Source organism: Gallus gallus, chromosome 2, assembly GCF_016699485.2.
Source record: "Gallus gallus isolate bGalGal1 chromosome 2, bGalGal1.mat.broiler.GRCg7b, whole genome shotgun sequence".
In the NCBI taxonomy this organism is placed as follows: domain Eukaryota; kingdom Metazoa; phylum Chordata; class Aves; order Galliformes; family Phasianidae; genus Gallus; species Gallus gallus.
The window spans coordinates 39,837,649-39,858,835 of NC_052533.1; the positions used below are offsets into that span (position 1 = coordinate 39,837,649).

The 21,187-nt window shown below is 37.9% G+C and overlaps 1 protein-coding gene across 4 annotated transcripts in view; it reads right to left on the bottom strand.

The window, feature by feature from the left end:
* Window positions 1-21,187, bottom strand: part of GADL1 (glutamate decarboxylase like 1) — a 254,504-nt gene that overhangs the window by 53,323 nt on the left and 179,994 nt on the right. For all 4 annotated transcript variants that reach the window (XM_046937979.1, XM_046937980.1, XM_025148022.3 and 1 more), the window contains 8 exons: window positions 18,067-18,239; window positions 17,081-17,207; window positions 15,575-15,665; window positions 14,749-14,855; window positions 14,124-14,239; window positions 8,554-8,633; window positions 8,386-8,440; window positions 4,384-4,500 (listed from right to left, as the gene is read on the bottom strand). In XM_046937979.1, coding sequence (XP_046793935.1) covers window positions 4,384-4,500; window positions 8,386-8,440; window positions 8,554-8,633; window positions 14,124-14,239; window positions 14,749-14,855; window positions 15,575-15,665; window positions 17,081-17,207; window positions 18,067-18,108 — 735 coding nt within the window. In that variant the 5' untranslated portion in view covers window positions 18,109-18,239. The remainder of the gene's footprint in view (window positions 1-4,383; window positions 4,501-8,385; window positions 8,441-8,553; window positions 8,634-14,123; window positions 14,240-14,748; window positions 14,856-15,574; window positions 15,666-17,080; window positions 17,208-18,066; window positions 18,240-21,187) is intronic.

Genomic DNA, 21,187 nt, shown 5'->3' on the forward strand with positions numbered 1-21,187 from the left:
ATCAGTACCAAAATGAAAGACAAAGTGCTCAGAGACATTAATAACTGCTGCCTAAGCAACACTGTTGGCAATTCTATCTGCCCTCATTTTAAAAACTACTTCTCGAGATCTAGATGAGAGGTATGATAGCACTGCAGGGCTGGGCATCTCCATCACTTTCCAATGTGTCCTGGAGCCACACTACCATGAGGTGAATTTGTGCTTCATGTTTATTTGCCCAGTTCACAGATGAAGTGCTTAGGGATACAAGGCCAGAAACAACCAAAAATAAACAAGAAAGCACCTATGAAGACTGAGAATCACTGGCTTTGTCTGTTTTTAAAGAGTTCTAGTGATGGAGGTTGCATGTCTTAGCTACCTGATTTGTGTTTAACCACCAAAAAACCTACAGAATAAAACGTCAGTCCCAAACACTGTTACTTCATCTTATCTATAGTGACTACGGGAAACACACTATTCTTTTTCTCTTCGCAGCAGCTCAGCTATGTCCAACCCGCAACCTGAAGGTTGCAAGAGGCCTGGCCCAGCCTGCCCTATGGCCATCTCCTGCCCCATGCCATCATGATGGTGGCTCTGTCCCGCTGAGCGGCCCAGCCCCAGGCACATGCCCATCACTCACAACAACCACAAAGCAGTGTGTAATTGGTACTGTGTGGGCTGAAACTGGGACACGGGGAAGGTTCAGCACAGTGCTCAGTTATGGCAAATAATTGTGTGCATAGCATTGGTTGAAGAACGACCTATTTGTAAAAGAATGCATGACCAGTAGCTCAAAACAAGCCCTTCTTGAAATGTAGCTTTTGATTTGGACTCTATGGATATAGCAGGTGGAGCACCAAGCTGAAAGAATTATTTTATGTATTTTTATTCAAAGAAGCTGTCAAGATGTTTGTCCCTATCTACAAAAGCTAAAAGCTGCTAATCTGTGATGCGTCATATCTTTTTCTGGAGATCTGCTATCTAGCCAACATTCCCAAGCTCTATGTGCAGCTGATTATTAGAGCTTAAACCTAGAGCACTATCGTTATTGAACTGTAACCTAGTTTTTCCACTTTCTTCTCCAAGCTTTCAAGACCTCAGATTTCTAATCCTGTCCTCCCACTGCCTCTTGTAGTTTTATGTTATCTTCATTTTTAGCTAGTGGATTCTTTTTCATCCAAGTTATTAATAAAAATACTGGATAATATAACCTAGGATATATATTTCCTGAAGTCTACTCAAAATATCCTTCCACTTCAGCAGTGAACCACCAATAGCTGCTCTCAGAGTGTGATTTTCCAGCCAGGCTTTCATTCACTACTACAGTTGCAGCTCAGCAGCATTTCTCTGGCTTTCTAATGAGAATTTCCCATGAGCTATTGCCAGTACACAGTAAAGTTAGCCACTTCTTCTCCGTGCATGAAACTAGAGAAGAAATGTTGATTGACCAATCTAGATGGGCACATTTTGTTTCTGGTAAATCCAGCTGAGAATAGTACAGAGTAACTCAAAACACATGAAGCTCAGCTGCGTCCCATGCAATATAATTGGTAACTAGGTATGAGAAAATTGTTCTTTCATATGTAAGAAATCACTGACAGCAAACAATGGAAGTCACTGGGTGTTTGCAGTGTGATTAAACTAGCTACCTAAGCATGAGATAATAGGTTAAAACAGCTATTCTGCTCTGCTCAGCCATGGGAAAAACTGTAAAAGACCAGCAGGGAGGTAACACCCATGTGTTTAAAGTCATATGTACACAAAACAAAAGTGCTCAAGCTTGAGTGCATACTGATGACGTCAAACAACTAATTAAGAATGACCTCAGAGATGTATGATAGATTATTGCCATGACCATTGTGTGAATGCTGCAATGCGCACAAAATACTGTCACTGCACTGGCTGTTGATTGACTGCTGAGATAGTTTGGACTTATTATTATCAAAAAAACTTTTTCTTAACTTCCTTTTCAGGTCTGTATCCATGAGAGAACTTATCTACTATTTTTGACTTCACTAAAATTTATCTTCCTGAAGCCTGCTGATTTTATGTTGATTTTCTCCTTTTGCCCTTTCTACAGATCATGAGCTTTATCATTTCATACTTAATGAGAAGAGTTTCCCTAAGGCAAACATATCAATTTTTTTTGTATCAGAAAATATTCTGAAATGAGATAAAACAGCGTAAATCTGGAAATAATACCACTGACATCTCATGGAATAAAACTGCATAGACAGTTCTTGAGATCATTTGCACTAGATAATCCTAATTCTCATCAGTGATAGAGTCCTAAATTAGAGCTTTCCTTGTTTTTAAATGGTTGTTTTAAATGGTACTGTATCTTTTTTTCCTCCTAAGTTATGGCAGTTACTCACTGTCAAAGAAGCAGTACTTGCTATAAAAATGAGACCTCACAATGTGTAAAATGTTCAACTGGAAGACAGATCTTCCAGAGGAATGCAGATCTTCAAAGATTTCTAATATAATGTTCTTGACTGTAAGGCTAGAAGGAGGCTGACTTGCTCAAAAGTAAAGAAAAAAATAAAATCAAACCCTTCATTATGTTTCTTACACACTATTTCTGAATGGCAGATGCCTGATCCCCACTTTTTCTATATTATTCCAGTAAATCTATTTCAAATAGTGCTGTGAGTCAAAAGGTCACATTACAAATTAGAGTCTGATCATTTTACCAAAGCATGTTTGTATATATACCTATGCCTTACATCACTTACATACAAAGCTGCCATTCTCTTCCCCTTACCCCATTTCCATATAAATAGTTACAAACTTTAAACAGAAATAAAGAAACAACAATGCACTCCGTTCTTGACCGTTCAACTGAGGGTGAATTAAAAGATGGACAAAATACTGACAGAACTCCCAAGAACCAAAAAAAGGCTGACAATTCATTGAAAGGTTAGTAATATGAATCACATCCTAAGAGAAAAATGAGTCTTCAAAACCATAAACTACCCAGTTTATGGTTGTACATTTGTTATTCTGTGGATAATCAGTTAACATATGACAGTCACTGTTAAAACAGAAAATTAACTAAGATATTCACTGACATTTTCCCTTTAGCTTAACAAGAGGTAAAGTTGAAGGAAAGTTTAATTTTTTACAAAACACCAGCAACTGCCTATGTAGTAAAGTTCATAATATTGCCCCAGTACATACACCTAGCTTTAGTTATTGAGCCACAGGGAGTAGATTAGGAAAATGCTCGTGGTTCTCCCATGGCCACTAGAGATGCCTCCAGCAGTGTCAGCTCTTAGGTGAGTATTCCAACAAAGACTTGGAATACATCCATCTCTTCACTGACTGTGAACAGATATGCAAGAGACTAGCATGTAACATGAATTCTCCACTTCTGCTGTAAACCTGCTGGGTAATACACCAGCATAAAATGAGGAGGAGGCGGCTCTGCAGACACTTTAAATATTAGGACTAAATTCTGCATCTTTGCCTCCAAGTCAATAAGAAAACTCTTTTGACGCACACGTACAAAGACTTAATCCAAGTCTGAGACAGTTTTATATGAACTGCCTATCATTGTCTGTGTGATTTTTCTTTAACTGCTTAACATAAAGCACTTGAAAAATTTAAAGCAGATCTAAAAATCTCTTCTTATGTTGCTCCAGATTCTCTCATCATTCCATGGATTTTGATATAGACATTCTGAGTTCATGGCACTGTCACTATAAAAAGAATCCAGTTTTAGAAAATAAGAGACCTAGTTTTAGAAAAACACACTTGTAGTGAGCTCTTTCAGGTAATGAAAAGTCTCAATGATTATTCCAAAGAGGTTCATGAACTGATTTTAAAATGCAAGTAATAAAAAGGGTCAGTGACTATTCCACAAGGGTTCACAAATGGATTTTAAAATCTAAAACTAGAATTAAAAAGAAATGAGACAAGAAAAATTTCTGAACAATTTAGGAAAACTTAAGGGGATGTACAGGAAACTCAAATCTGTAACTATGAAACAATACTTTCTGGTTCGTTGAAGCAGGAATACCTTTATTTTCAACCTGTATGAATAATATGCCACATTTCTAATGTGTCCATTCCCCAACAGAATGTGATTCTATTAGTACATAATCATCCTTGAAGAGTTTTGAGTGGTAGCAAGAAGGAAAAAGAAATTGATCTTAAAATCATCTGAAATATAACATGACAATGACAATAAAGTTTTGACTGCTTTACTCAACCGAATCATTTGCTGGCTTTCAGCATAGGGAATAGAGACAAATAAGGATATATATTTCTGTCTTCTATTAAAAAAAAAAAAGTTAATTAAGTCAAACTTGCAACAACACAGAAACATCAACAGTCAAAGAAAAATACCAATTATAAAAGAAAAAACAATGCTAAAGTAAAGCACACAGTGTATAAACTCACGTCAACATGAAGCCAGAGGTCGTGCTTTTCACAGATATCAGCAATTTTATCCAGAGGATCAAATGCTCCCAGTACTGTTGTGCCTGCAGTAGCACAGACAAGAAATGGTGCTGACCCCTGCAATAGGATTCAAAACAAAAAATTGTCATTCACACCATTCATTTCCCTCAGTATATATTGAGAGCTGATGTATAACAAGGTCATAGAAAGTAGGACAAAGATGTGACAGTCTATATTTTAGTTTCCCAGCACTGAGAGCCTCATACAGAAGGTACTGCATATAAAAATGCTGACTCTTAGGAAAAGAAAAAAAAAAAAAAGGCATTTCCAGCTAACACCATCACAGGGCAGACTGCTCTGGTTCAGACAGCTTCAGACTGTTTTGACAGATGCCAGTTTTATCAAGATGAAAGCACCCTAGATATTTAACATCTCTTTTTATACACTGATTTTCATTTCTCGATCTTCCATATTTTACCACCCAATTTCCTACCATTATGCCAAACACAAATCAAGCTATTAGTACAGCCAGCATGCTACCCGTGGTGGGAAATGACTCACCCCTCCAGGGACTCACTTGTGCTCCCTCTACAATGCCTACGTTCTTTGCCAAGGGAAGGGGAACCTTCAGTTAGGGAACATGATTTGCCCTAGGCAGCAATGGCATATACCACAACTTGACAGTTGCTATCTGACCCCAATGCCCCGTGTACAGCCAAGTCCTATCCTCTTGCTCATTACCATCTAGGAAACAGGAAGGGATGTTGATGGCAACTGAATCGTAGCAGAGAGACCACTGGAAATCTGACAGTTTAAAGATGAGAAGGGTAGAATACGAAAAGCATTTGTCAGGTTGTAGCCTCATAAAAGCATCACAAGACATCCATTTTCATTTCAGTGGCTTTGCTCAGTGCTGTCCCATTCAACTAATACCAGAGGTACAACAACAGCAGGTGAAGTCAAATACTTCAGCTTGCACCTACCCTTGCAAATATATGTGCCTGTGCCTACTTAGGAGTAGAAACTGAAGCAATGAAAAGAATTGGTGGGGCTTGTAGCAACTTCATGAAATTGAGGGTATAAATCCTAGCAATGACTGTCCATTCTTATATGCTGTAAATCATGCTGAAGCAACTTCTCTGCTCACTCCAGTATCTGGCCCACAGCATGACAGTGCAGCTATTGAAGAAGCACAGAAGTTGTTAGTAAATTGTATAATCTTGGATCCCTGAAGTTCATTTGCAGTGAGTTAAATCTCACAGATAATGTAAGTCTCTGTGCTGATGTAACTCAGAGTAGCTTCACTGAAATCAGACAGTAGATGAAAATCAAACTCTTAAGTGCAAGTCTTCCATGTAGCTTCACTTTAACTGAAATCTGATCTTTGTTTTCAACTTTTTTTAAGTGTTGCCACTTTTAAACATCTACAACACAGACAAGCAGGCTTGATTCACATTTACATTCTGATAGTTTTTTAATTCATAGAATAATAGAATAGCTTGGGTTGGAAGGGACCTCAAAGATCATCTAGTTCCAAACCCCCTGCCTAGGGCAGGGTTGCCAACCACAAGATTAGACTGCCCAGGAACCCATCCAACCTGGCCTTGAACACCTCCAGGGATGGGGCATTCACAACTTCTCTGAGCAGCCTGTGCCAATGCCTTACAGTACTCTAAACCTTCCCTCTTTCAGTTTAAATCCATTCCCCCTTGCCCTATCACTATCTACCTGTATAGAACATCAGTCACTCTCCTGCTTGTAAACTCCTTTCAAGTACTGGAAGATCACAACAAGGTCTCCCCAGAGCCTTCTCTTCTCTAATCTAAGCAATCTCAACTCCCTCAACCTTTCATTACAGGAGACATGCTCCAGCCCTCATAATTTTTTAACAGTGTAGAGGACTCTTAGAATAGCACATAATTATGAGGTATTTATATTTTACAATTTCCTTACAATTTGCTAAAGCAATGAAAAGTAGCCTTGGAATAAATTAAAATTAATCCCACACACTCACAAAGAATTACCAGCCCATAATTCACTTCTTGGTCATTCATTCTTACGACAGCCTACAACGTAAGTCAGTCAAACTTACAAAAGAGACTGAAGCTCAAATATGAAACACTTTCAAGTGAGGCAAAGACTTATTCACTGCACTTAACAGTTTCTTTTAGTGTTCTTACCAATTTCCTCCCACAGCTACATCACAATGACACAGCCTCCCTAGCTGTCAGTAGGTAGCCTGACAGAATATGGGGACAAGTTTAGGACCATTACAAATTCAAAACATTATAGTTACCATTGCAATTTTCTATGAAGAAGAGAATCACAATTTTATTCTTCTTGCCAATAAATAGATGTTCTGGACTAAATCCTCTAAAAACAGGACTATCCTCTAAAAACAGGACTAAGACTCTTGCTATTCACAGTCAGTGAACATTCTGTGCTCTTGTCACTAGTGAATACATCCTCTGTTGTTTAAGAGTCATTAGAATATTCACTGCAATTCACTGAAGTGTCTTTCTGTAAAAAGTTGTAAAATAGTACTTTATCAAGGACAGACACAGTTACGGAAGCTCAGGTGAAATGAAAAATTTCTAAAATGTCTGTAATTTCCATCAAAAGGCAAGCAAAATAGTAAGTGCTTCTCAAAGGCAGCACGCCTATGAGCAGAGCATTTTAATATAAAACACCATTTTCAAATTGCACAGCACTGAATTGAGGCTGACTTCTTTGTTTAACAACATAAATGCCAGATGATCATTTTAGATAACCACCAAATCACACACACACACACACAAAAAAAAAAAAACCAACAACAACAACAAAAAAAAAACCACACAAAAAAATGTTTTTCCAGAGCTCAGAGTTCATTCTCCTGTCTGCCTGCTTTCTCTTGCTCCACACATCAGTTCTTTTTCCCCCCCAAATTGCTCAAATGAGCAAAGCACAGATTGTCTTCCATGGACAATGAAAGAAAGAGTTCCCTGGCTAACTAAGAACACCATGTATCACCAGTTATTCTGTCTAGTGTCAAATCCAAAGAGGAGATGGTTATTTGGAATATGTATCTAAGAAAGGTTTTAATTAATGCAATTGTGGCCACACCAATGCGTGACAGGATAGCAGTGCTGTGCCATTTCTATAGCCACAATAACTCCCAAAGTAGGATCTCATGGTAGGCAACATCCACACCAGGGACAATACACTAGCTTGTTAGCATTCTCAGACCATGGACTAAGGGCTGAGGTGCAAATCCTACTGCTCTAAAGCCGGAAATGACGTGGCATAAGCAAGCCAAAAGAATATGCTCTGTGCCTTAGAAGCCATATTCGGTCCTCCAAACTCTCTAAAATAAATAACATAGACTATAGTAAGTGCTATCTTACAGATTGTGGAGATGTATATTAATGTTGTCCAAACAAAACATCAATACATTTCCAAATGTTGCCCTTTCACTTTCTGCTTGGCAAAGTCCCTGTGGGAAAAGAGGCACGATGGAATCTCTGCAGCCTTCCAACAGGACTAAGAAGGACAAAAATTAGAATTTGCAACATGTACGATAGTCTCAGAGATCAAGCCATATCTTACAACTCTTGTTCACTGCAAAGGCTGGCACAATAGCTGCTATAATAATGAAAAACCTTCTGTTTTCATTTACCTTGTAAGATACTGCATCTATTTCATTTAATAAAGATTAAGGGCAAAAGAAATCCTACACGTAGAAGAAATGTGCTAAATACTTCAGAGTAGTGTTGTACTGAGGGCTTTCATTAATTGTGAAAGCCCAGTAGAGTTTTACTCCCCAGAACAGTATAATGCCTAAGAGCTTTGGCTTGCTCCACAAGACTGGGGGAAATGGATTGCACCTGTAAGAAAAACACTGGTACATTAACTGCTCTATTTTTAAGATTTCACATAGTTTTCCTTCCTTTCACTCAGACACAAGCACACAGTCTGCATACACTCCTCCTCTCTCTTTCATGCTTTCTCTCCCCCTCTCACCTCTTTCCTGGCCCGCTGGACTTGTTTCTCCAGTTCCTCAGGTATCATCTTACCTCTAAGGGACACAGATTTAAAACTTTTTCAGTTACATTTAAATAAGTTGGTTAGTACAGCACTACTGCATTTCAAAAAGCTCAGAGACCACGGCAATGACTTTTGCTTGCTTACCTTTCATCTGTTTTGACGAAGTAAACGTTCTCTGTACCAATACCCAGGAAAGAGGCTGCCTTCTTCATGGAGTAATGACACTGTGAATGAAAGAGGTATAAAAAAAAAAGAGAGAGAGCACACAATTAAAAATTCCTTTGCATAGGAAATAGTGACACTGAAATCAATTTAATACCAGCTAACAGTCATAATAACAGTATATCCTAACACATACAGCAAATTGACAAAGCTACCCAGTAGAAAGACATATTGTACTTAACAATTTATGACACACTGAAGAGCAAGGAAAACAAACAAAATAGATGTGCACCATGTTTACAATGTTGGCTTAAAAATAAAAAGCTCTATTACATATGAATACTTTAAGCTGATTCCGCATTAGAATAAAAGTAAGAAAATTTAAAGTATCATTAGGAAAGAATGATTCACTGTTTCAAAATGTTTAAATAGAACTGAAACAAAAGTATTAATAAGAGTAAAAGGCAAATTTACAAGAAAGGTCTAAAGGCTATTGAACTCCACAGCCCAGAAGCAGCTTATAGGTCTGAACATCCAAAAGCACCACCCCTTGGAAACTGTACCTTAATCAGGATGGATATAAAAATGTCTCTCTCTACCACTTCATAATTTCTATTTTTCTATATGCTTTCTCTGAACAGCAGCTGTTGGATACTGTCAGAGACAGGATACCTATGTTAAACCAACTTTTGGTCTGACTCAGCAATTATGTTCATAAGATCACGGAGTTTAAGTCCCAAGACTTACCAAACTTTTTAGAGTTCATACAATCAAGACTTTCAAGGCTTTCAAATCCTTGAAAATCTTGGTGGTTAGACCAAGGTTGTCCACATGAATTTGGATCTTGGAAGTCATTATTAAAGCAAGCAGACTTTAGATGGCACTTAGTACATCATCAAACATCTTTAGATCAGTATGGATTATGGAAAAAGTTCCAGTTTGGACCAGCCTATATCTTAGTAATTTATCAAAGAATTTTAGCTATGTCTTGTCAAAAAGACGTCTATGAACAAATGCAAAACACTGATACACATAGCGTGCTGTTGTAGTAGGCATCTTGCGGGGGCACGGGATGTACGGGACAGGCCTCTCCCTAAGCATAGAGAGACAGTGCTATCGTGCTGACCTTGATGCAGAGAAAACAGGAGAAGAAGAAGGATGAGAAAAGAATGTGGAGACGGCCAAATAGGGCACGGTGTTGTCTGGTATGAACCAATCAGAGTGGGACATGACAGCACGGTTTTGTAGGTAAAAATGTATATAAGCTGTGTTTAGTAGTGAATAGAGGCCATTTTACCGCTCATCATATTGGTGTCACCTCAGTATATGGCCAAGCCGCAGGCTCCCCTAAGCAACGAACATCACGGTTGCCTGCAAAAGGCAACACGTGCTTCTCACTTTGAACCAAATAAAGGGCACTTGTGTATGAAGCCTGTAAAGTGACTGTAAAAGATGTCCCTTCACCTTCTCAAAGGATGTCAGAAATGGGCTTTTAGTCAATCAATGAATGATAAAATTACTCAGATGAGAAGGACATTTGAGCTCACAGTCCACTCTGTAGGCTGCCCAATATTCAAGATCCTTTAGCTTCCTGCATTTCCAACATTCAACTTTATAAATTAGGACCAGCTCTATATGGATATCGTTCTTCAGTGTAACAGCTTTTTGTATCATTCCAAAATAAGAACATGCTCATATCACACAGCTTAACCCATTTTCAAGAGTAGCCTGGGAATTCAAGACTCAATAAACTTCTTAATCTGAACTCATTCTGAGATGTCAAACTCTCAACAACCTGCAACATGACAAATGTCTACCCACCCAAATCAATGGAGCAAGTTTTGAGAGCATTCAGCATCTCATAGAACTACACAGTTCTCAGAATGAAGACTATCTAAGTCTGGGATTACTACTTCTAAAAAAATAAAATTGGATTTTTTTACACATTATTACTGAAGAGTTAAAACAACTCTTATTCCAGCAACCATGACGATGTCTAGAATTGTTTCTTTTCAGATAGGAGGTGAAACCAGGTGGATAATTAATTCCATTTTCTTCCAGAGAGTTCACACAAATGGAGTTACTGCAGAACATAATTATGAAAAATGTACAACATTTTAATGTGTGGGTATGAATATATTAAGGATATTAAAGCCTGTCACGCTTATTTTGATGAGATGGATCATCTCAAAGGGCTCTTTTTCATTTTGACAAAAAGCTTTTCTCCTCACCATTGCACACTTTTTAAAGGCATACAAAAATACTACCTGATACTATCAGTTAGTTCTAAGAATGCTTACTTTTGTAACATGACATATTCACAAAGCCTTTAGGACACATTCATTTCAACCGCTACAAAAATAGCAAGATACATAGGTAGACAATTAGTCTTACATGGCATCAATAATGGTAATAATGATTGTAGAGTGGCTATGAGTTGATCAGTGGAAATTTGGAGATGCTTTCAACTATTTTAGGAAATTATTGAAAATAAAGGTAGTCTGTCACTGACTTCTGTCCATTAGGGTCAAATGAAAGGTATGAACCACTAGGAATAATAATATAGTCTCAAATTTGGAAAGCTGTAGAATTGCAAAATCACTATATTAGTAAAGAAGTATTCACTAAATAACTTAAATTATTATTAAAAATTGTATATGAGAATGAGAGAAAGATAAGAGACTTGAGCACTTGAGAGATTATACTAAAGAGCAGAAGGAGAGGGAAGAATAGAGAGAAGACTAAAACATAACAGGCTGCCAGGTGTATTATTTCTCACCTTTACAAGAACTTCTGTTCCTCCTTCTGTCCTACTGAAGACCTGATAAAATTTGGTAAGTCTACAGTAGGACAGAAAAGGGACTGTATATTGCAACACTGATTTGAAATGTACTTTCTTTTTTTCACCAAAGTAATCTTTCAGTTATATTGATAGAAAACATACAAGAACTTCATCTTTTTCACCATCATTACCATAAACCTAAATCACACCACATCCTTTTAAGAAGCAAACAGAGAACATTTAGCAGCTCCAGTCATAACATCAAATAGCTCATTTGTTCATAGTGTCCTTTCAGTAAGGAGAAAGGAGTACTCAGATAAAATATATTATTTGTATCTATACTACATATACAATAGCAAGTAATAATTTTTAATACTAAGAGTTGAGATTACTCTTGCCATGTCTTTTGTAGTTTTGATTGGACATATTAACTCTGTAATGACTAGGAGTGAGAAACGAATGCCATTAAGCACAAGATCAAACCAAAACAGTACATTTAAGATGTGCTGCTGTACTGTTTCAAGTATAGCTAGACAGTTTTCTTTTTCTAATAAGACGTGCAAAGATAAGTTACTTTCCCTGTGTGCTCGTTAAAACAGAAGATAAATTTGTTCTCTTGATTTTTAAGAGTTTCCTAGAAACATGATTGCATAAAGCAATTACATTATTATGAGATTGGTTTATTACTCATTTTTGTCTGTTGTAATTTCAACAGGAGGCAACACTGTGAGTTTAAGTTGCGTTCTTCCACTTTATTACTTTCATGATCAAGTTGCTTTGGGGAGGAATTTAGATTCATTGCATCTAAAAACTGCTCATATCAGCATGTACATTTAAACCGTTTACACATACACTCTTCTACCCTCAGTTACCTCAAATTTAGCAAATTCCTACCTTTCGGATCAATGCAATACATTCTTGGGTCAGAATAAAGCTCCAATGGAGAAAAATGATAAGCAGGTGGGTCATGGTCTACAACTATAGCTGTATTCAGATTCTACAGAAACACTAATCATGCCTCGGGAAAGTGAGATTTAATAACTTCTCTACTACTGAAGTGGTCTCAAGAGGAATCACTCCGTAATTGTCCAGCAAGACAGCTATAGAAAAGTACTGTGTTCATGGAATATCACCGTAATTTAAAGTAGTTTAGTATTTTACTTGCAGGAACAAGGAGCACTTTTGGTGCTGAAGGCCGAACACAGCACATGAGGACCTTCAGTAGGCCACACATTAAACATAGAACTTCATATTATCCACAAACATGCAAAGAATACATACTCTCCGGGTCACATAAAATTAAGTCACTGACAACTCCATGCATTCCCCTGCTCTTTCAGCCTGCCAAGTGCCAGAAAGAAACTGAGGGACTTGGAAACTCAAAGCAAAAATCATTTTATTTCAGTAGCATTGAAGCCAAGCCCTAAAACTAGAGTGCCTCGAGCTGACGGTGCATTTTGACTCCTTATCAATATTCTCAGCTCATTAAAGCCTCGTGACTTCTCCATGCCAACACTATTTGCCTTACTCACTTTAAAGCTAAACACAGGTTGCAACTTCTCCATTATCATTTTTTTCAATCATTTGCTTACACAACACAAAAGACGTCTGTGCCTTCCGGGAAGACCTTTAGAGTGTGCTTTTATTTAAATCTTGCACTGAAATAATACATTACTTCATGGTGAAAATTTGATGTGCTTCACTTCCGAAGCATTAAAATGATATGTTTCAACATCATTTTTTCCTCTTCAGCTATTTTAAAGATGAAATGTGATGAATTAAGCATGAATTGGCATTTTGTTTTCATATATACATCTTTCAGAAGGAAAAAAACAAATATATTTGGCTTGAAAAAAATACTACTTTATTTAAGACATTTGGATTAATTAAATGTCTTGGACAACTTATACAATGTCCACGTCTCTCAGATCTCTTCAAAATAAGTCTCTTTTGTCTATTTACCCAGCAAAATGTTAGGAGCATAAGCTTGTGAGCTAAAATTATGTCAGGAACTACATACGTCCCATTACAACAAGGTCCTCACCACCTTTTGATATTTTATAGAGTTTGTAATAACACTTCTGCACTAATTCAATGAGAAAATCACAACTGGGGAAATGAGACAAAAGAGCCTCTAAAAAAAAAAGAAATTAGCTTCAGAATAAATGTATGAACATATCTCCATTTTCCACAGGCAGTCTGAACAGGTATTACTCAAAAACTTTAAAAATAACCACTTTTTTTTTTTTCAATTATTTAAAGAAGAACTGTCTAAAGATCCAGCAGGATTTGCCCAAATATTTTATGGTAGGTTTTGTTCTCTACCAAAGCAAATCTGTATTCAGATATAGGTAATAGTGGGAGCTGCAGAGAGCCATTTCACGGGTCCAGAGGCATTCAGCTCAGTAAAAACTTTGACATCTTGCAAGAAAAGCTTTTGAAACCTATACATGGATCCTGCTAGACTTTAAACTACAGGTCTCCACAACATCCCACATGCATTTGCCTTCAGGTTTACCCCACGCACAATCTTTTCTTCTAACAGCTGCTCTCAAGAACAAGGACATCCCCAGTTATTTGAACAAGAAGAGAGCTTCTGTAGGGAAATTTATCATCAAACTTGTCCAGATAGCTCTGATATTTCACATCATTCACTGATGGCAAATTCATTGTACCAGGACCCCAATCAGACATACACGTTATAATTTTGCAACCACTGAAAAATAAAGTTCATTGTTAGATGCCTTAAGAAGCTTTTTGTTGTTTTTACCTCTTCTGAAGTGAACAGGACTAGTCTTGGCAAACCTGAGAGCCCTTTTTCTTTTATCTCTGGACAAAATTTGTATCTTGCTAAGTTCATAGCATACATATTAGAAACAGAGCCACCTGAAATAAAAGACATACAAGTATCATATTAACCACAGTCCTAGCACCTTTTCTATCTCTGAGTGATTCATCTATTACAAAAACAAACAAACAAACAACAACAACAAACTACTGGTTTAGCCTATATAGATATAGGCTAAACTGATATAGATCAGTGCCTCTAGGAGCAACTGGTTGTGTCTCACAACTATGTTAGCTTTCTGTCATCGAACAATTCAGTGCAATAAAGCTGTTGGCATTGTTGTTAGTAAGGTCATGAAGGACTTCCGTCACAAACAATTTATTTTCCTACAGTTATATTTCATGTAGAACTTCTTTTGTCCAGCTTCTGATCAGATTCATAGAATTATTAGTAGAATACAGAAAAGGAGCCTAGACACAATAGTTTCCTCTGTGCAACACTGGATTTTGCATGCATTTTCAAATATTCTACACAAATCAAATGTTCATAGGATTACTGTATCAGATGGTTTATCATGACTTCTTTTGAAAATCTGAACTGTTATTACCTGGATTAAATATACCATCACCTTCTTCCCAGCCTATGAACTCAATCATTTTCTTGATGACTGCTTCTTCCACTAACAGAAACACAGGGGATACTTCATAGGTATATCTGAACAAAAATAAAAGGAACACGTTTGGTATTAAGATTACAAAACTCATGCCACAGCATCTTGTTAGAATTAGATAGAGGTTTTTCGTAACTTTCTCTAACTTATCAGAACCTGATTGCCATCAAAAGTAAAACTCTAAACTGAAAAGACTACAGATGTGACCCAGCAGAGCAATTGCTTAGTTCCTGACAGCATTACAATGACAATTCCACTCTCAAAGTAATACCGCAGAGTTTGATTTTAATCAAGGTCACAATGCTTAAACTTCAGCAATAATAATCTATTGCAAGTAGCAATCACATTTTTGTTTAGGCTTTACATCTGCAAGTAAATAGTAGACAGGTAATCATTTGCACTCAACTCTGTGCAGAGCGCGTCAAAGGAAATAAACAACTAAGCTGGATTCATTCATTTTGATATCTTTTTTTCTCAAAGTAAGGGAGAAAAAAGTTTAGATTTAAAAGTGTTTTAAAAAAAGATCTCTTAAGCCGCAGCTCATAAACTAGGAAAATCATTAGCTTAGCCAAGATTCTGGTCAGCTATTCAGACACACTAGACCGTATTCTTCCCAAATTCCTGCACAATTCCTACCTCCTCTGTAATACTGAAAACAGGAAAACAAAATCACAAGGGGGAGCAGAGGGGATAGTGGTCAGGAAGATGTTACTTCAAAAAGCATGCAAGATTCATCATTATGAGTACAAGGAACTGCACTTACACACTTGGGTTCAATGCTTCAGTAATGAAACGAGCCACTAATGAGTAATAATCTATTCCAGCGTACAGCTGATTGAAAAATCTTGGATGATCTGAAAATATAGATGAAAAGCAAGCAGTGACAGAATGTATATGAGAAGAGAATGCATCACAGGCTCCCTTAGCTGAATGCTGATCACAGCTAACCATGATTCATTCCACCATTCTCTCAGTATTCTACAGATTTACTGTCCTTTTTAAATTAGACAATCCTTTGAAAGTAAAAGTTACAGGCATTTTTAGGTCCCAAAGTAGGACTGATGCAAGTAGTGCACAGAACAAATATGGGTTTAAAGATCAAAAAGAAGTGATTGACAACTGAATATGTACAGTGGCCTTTAACAGTGGTGTTCAAAGATGCAATGGACATTCAGCCAAGTTTTGCTAAGCAGTAAAACATGTAAAACCAGGTAAGCTGTATGGCTCCATGCCTATTACACCTGAAGCTGCAATACATGTTTATACTTTGATTAAGAACTATTTACACAGCAAATTTTTCTTATTTAATATTCTTTCTAAGCATAACAAATGAAAATTTGAAGGCAATTTGCAGAAGAGAGATAATCAGATTGCCTTACACTAGCTCAGTAGTTATATCTGTGTATTATTAACACACTGTCCCTTTAGATTGGTATTACTGCCTTTCCATGGTTTTCAAAGATAAGTTCATCCTCAAAATCCTTTTATGGCTTTCCTTACTGTAGCAATAGAGACAGTAGGAAGGAATGTGCCCTGGAAATGCACAGGAATTATATTACATAACCTTCTCACTTTCCAAAATACAGCCCAAGCTATGCCACATCTGAAATTGTGAGCTTCTGAAAACAAAACTATTTCTTATTCATCCCTTTTTGTTAAGATTAAATTATACTTCACACTCTGCAGAAAGGTTACCCATAGAAAACCATTCTTGCAGAGATGTCGTGTACCATCTCTGAAACACTGCAGGCTCTCTTCTCACAGCATCTGGAATAGGAATTACTGCCTGTTGGCAAATTAACACCCTATCAGACTATTGCTCAATAGAAAGCAATAGTAAATGCAGGATAATCATCACTAAGAATGCATTCTTATTTGTCCAAGGGCAGTGATGGTGACTCCACTCCTCACCACTCAGCACAAAATTACATACAAAGATCTTTCAAGTTTGTTTGTCTGTTATATCAAGGCAACTTTCACAAGACCTCAAGAGGATAGACTCTACTGTTATCATCAATGGCATTATGAGAATTAGGTTTTGATTAGTTTTCTTTGATTACACCTTCCGGGCAACTACTGACTCCTACGGTGATCAGCGTGCACTCAAACAACTGAAACACAACCAAATATTTGCATATTTGTGTAGGCAAGCAGAAAGCAAGCATTCAAACCCCCAGTTTCCTGGAAGACAATGGAGCTTTATAAGCATTATCCTATCTTCCAAGGTTAGCATACAACAAAACAACTTCATTAGAAATTGCATTCCTACTGGTTTTGACGCTGTACTGTATCACATCCTGGCAGAGTTGCAAGAGCTTCTGATGAGATTCTCCAGTGTCCCTCATTTCCAGATCAAGAATCTTCTTCAGTGTTTCAGGGGCCCGCCATTCGCAAACCTAATGATGGGTAGATAGGACACACCAACAGTGAACAGGTTAGCCAAATGGAAGACTGTTAGAAAAGTGCCAGGTAAGTACCACATTCAGGACTGCTCTCCAGAACTGCCCATGCAGTGCAGCACGCCATCAAGACAATATGTCTGGTAAGCTGGTCTCATGTGGTCTTGGTTTTATTGCACCTCAGACATCCCTTGACCATAAAAATCAGAAAATGGAAGGCAGAAACATGTAAAAGATTGGCAGGAGAAGGTGTGCCTGTTGGAATGCAGGGATGTAAAGAGTCAGCCTTGGGTCACCCAGCTATCTTGCTCATGGCTCATATATCCTAGTTAGGAGAAAGAGGCCTACTGGTCAAATTTTGCCCATAGCTAAGGCTTTGTAGTCCCAACACTTTCAGATGCTGTTCTGCCCAGGGGTGGGAGCAATATGTGCATGTCCAAAGGCAATCATGTTTTATTTTCTAGTTCTCTTTAGCATGGTTCCTGTGAAACCCAGGGTAATCTCATTATATTCCCTTCCACAGTAGTACTGCATCCCTGGCCCTCCCTCTCTAATACCAGTGCCTCTGAGGAGTAAACAATTCCCCACAGCCAAAACAGGAGATGCACTACACCCATTTGTCAGCTCAGAGAAAGTCACCATTGCACTCTAAGACAATACATAAATAAATAAATTAAATATTATTTTCTGGCAAATTGGTATGCTAACCATGTTACTGGAAGGGTTTTAAAATTTGAATCGGCACAGACTAAAAGCAACTTTGACACTACTTGAAGTGCAATAAAATACAGCTGAAAAAAATATTCATTGTTCATTATCTCTGCTGCAACTTTTCAACAACGCTCTGTGGCTTTACCTTTTCTGTAACATCATCAGCTTTCTGGATTATTTCTTCCATTATGATCTTACAAGCCTCTTCCACAAATTTCTCTCCTGCTTTTGAGTCAGTTATTGGACCATTTAGGATGACTCCATCCACCAAAACAGCATTCTTCTTCTTCTGGAGTACATCCTGTTTGCAAGTACTAGCTAGAAGATAAAAAAAGAAAACAACTCTGCATTAGACAAGGTCTGGTCATCCTAAGCTACAAAATATTCTTTCATTGCTGAAGATTTAGTGAACATAAGGAAATAAAATTCACATTGTCTTTTCACGTGTACAAAAATCCTAGATTTTGTTGGAAACCTCTTTAGAGACAAAAACAACCACCTTGTGTTACTTTAGACACAGACTGATATTACATAAATAATAACAGCCAACTGCACGGTATTTACTGTTTTCTGCAGCATACAAAAGCATGCAAAGCACTTTCCAAACTTAGAGGAAAACACAAGTGTGGCCCTCAGCATGATACAGCTGGATGAACAGAAATGAAGTGTGAGATAATAGACACTCTTGTCAGCTGAAAATATTTCTTTCCTATTCTCTTTTTTCCATGATACAGTTCCCAGCTTCACTTCCCGTATTTTCATTCTATCCCTTCTCACCACTCAGTCATGTTGTAGAGTTCTCTGTGACCTCTGCAAAGTTTCATTGGTTCCACCTCCATGAATATAACACATTCTGATATTGCTATTAATATCATATACCTGAACTCTCTTTTCCACCCTTACCTTAAGTGACTTCAGTCACCTACTGGAGCATTTTGCTGTGGGTATTATATTTTTTATTCAGTTCTTCTTTGGTGATCTCTTTTCTCTCCCTCACCTTTATCCATGACACACCCTCCCGATACATTGCATAAGCACAGCACTACTCCCTTTACATTACTTCCAAACGCACATCCAAAATGCTTATTAGAGACTGGACATCAGTGACAATCACGTATCCATTTCATGTATTGATTTCTTACAGCAAGATTAGAATGCCAGTTTTAATCAACATGAGGATAAAGATGAAAGTGAGACATTAGGAGATATTAAGGGAACAGATATTTGAAACAGAACAGCACTGAAGTGGTAACTACCATGTCCAAATTACCTGGGTTACATACGGCATCAGTACACAGATCTAGCCCTAGAGTAGCTACAGTCTATGAGGTCAGGCAGCATTGCCTTGCAGGGTCTTCTTCAGTTAGTGCTACAGTGAAGATATCGGAAGGGTAAGAACATATGAAGGGGAAAATATTATGCTTGAAACAACTTTACCACCTGCAAAAGTAAGGTAGCTTTTTCACAGGTATACACAAACAACTGAATTTCTAGAAGACTGCAGGACAGTCTGGCACATTCGTTGTGCCTGTGCAGGATGGTATAGAACAACAACGTGTCCACAACGGTGGAGACCTTCAGGGTCCATTGCTTGAAAGAAACCCTGTCAATCCCATAACTCAGAGCAGCTCGTCTCTTCACTTTCACTTATTAGAATACGTATTACAAATGAGATCAAATTCTAGCATGAGATGGAACTTCAGGCTTCCCATAAACAAGACACCAAGCTTCTGCATTTCTGAAATTACTTCTGTTTTTAATCCAAAACAACATTTTGCTGAGCAGAACATTTTGCACATTTTTACAGGAGAGGTGAATGTTCTCACGGGACAGATACAGAGCTAGCATGTAAACACTATTCTATTTTCAACAAGCAAAGAGGGAAAATCCCTTACATCAGAAAGCTAAACTCTCACCAAGCTTCCCAGTATACCACAGCTGGAGCATTAGACAGAAATTGCAGCTTTAAAGACGCTTTAGAGGTTTCTCTCTGAAAACACAAGCTAGTAAGTGAACTTTGCAAGACCTAAAACACCAGGTATTAACAACGTATGGGAAGGCAACAGGTCTTTGAGTGGATAGAACAGGGACTATTTTTAGATTGTGTCAGTTTTTTTCTGTATAAGTGAATCCCTTAAGTACCAACCAGAGCTTAAATAAACACAGAAAAACTCAACCTTGCCATCTCCTAAAGAGATAGACTCATCTATGTTAGAAAAGACCATCAGGATCATCAAGCTCAAGTGTCAACCTGATGTACCAAGTTTTATCACTAAACATGCCCCTTAGTGTCATACCCATACATCTCTTAAATATGCCCAGGGCTAGGGACTTCACCACTTCCCCAGACAGACTGTTCCAATGCTTGACCACTTCTTTCATGAAGAAATCCTTCCCAGTGTCCAATTTAAATCTTCCTTGGTGCAACTTGAGATGATTTCCTCATGTTCTACCACCTGCCACCTGAGAAAAGAAGACAACCTCCTCAATGCAGCCTCCTTTCAGGTAGCTGTAGATAGCAATGAGATCTCTGTCTCCTCTTCTCCAGACTAAATAGCCCCAGCTCCCACAACCTCTCCTCATGCCTCTTGTTTTCTAATCCCTTCACCAGCTTCACTATACTCTCTGCATACACTCAAACAAGTCAATATCCTTCCTGTAATGAGGGGCCCAAAACTGACCACAGTATTAGAGGTGTAGTCTCACTAGCACTGCATGAAAGGGGACAGTCACTTCCCCTGCTCTGCTGGCCACACTACTGATGTAGGCCAGGCTCCCACTGGCCTTCTTGGCCACTCAGTCATACTGCCAGCTCATGTTCAGATGCTACCATTCCCATGTCTATATCAATGACATTTTTTTGCTATGGAAAAGAGGATAAGATCTGAACAAGTATCCGTTGATACTTCCTCTAATTACAGAAATATCCAAAAAATGACATGATGGAGCAAGAGAACTCCAACTCCTTTTCTTTCTCTGCTACACTCTGCTGTCTCTGCTAGAACCAGAGCTGTGTACAAGCTTTTGTTGGTGACTCCGTCTGCCCTACTTTTGATACTTTCACACAGAGATGCAATACAAGCACTTCCATGACTTTTCACAGAATTTCTTGAAGTGGTCATTGTAAAGAAAGCTCAAATCCTTATGTTATATTTTCTGCCAGGTCTTTAGGGGCTGGGTGATGGGTCTAACAACAGCCTTGTATCTGAAGCAAGTCTATTAACCTTTACAGACAGTTTCAGAGTCTCCAAAGGACACTCTGTGAA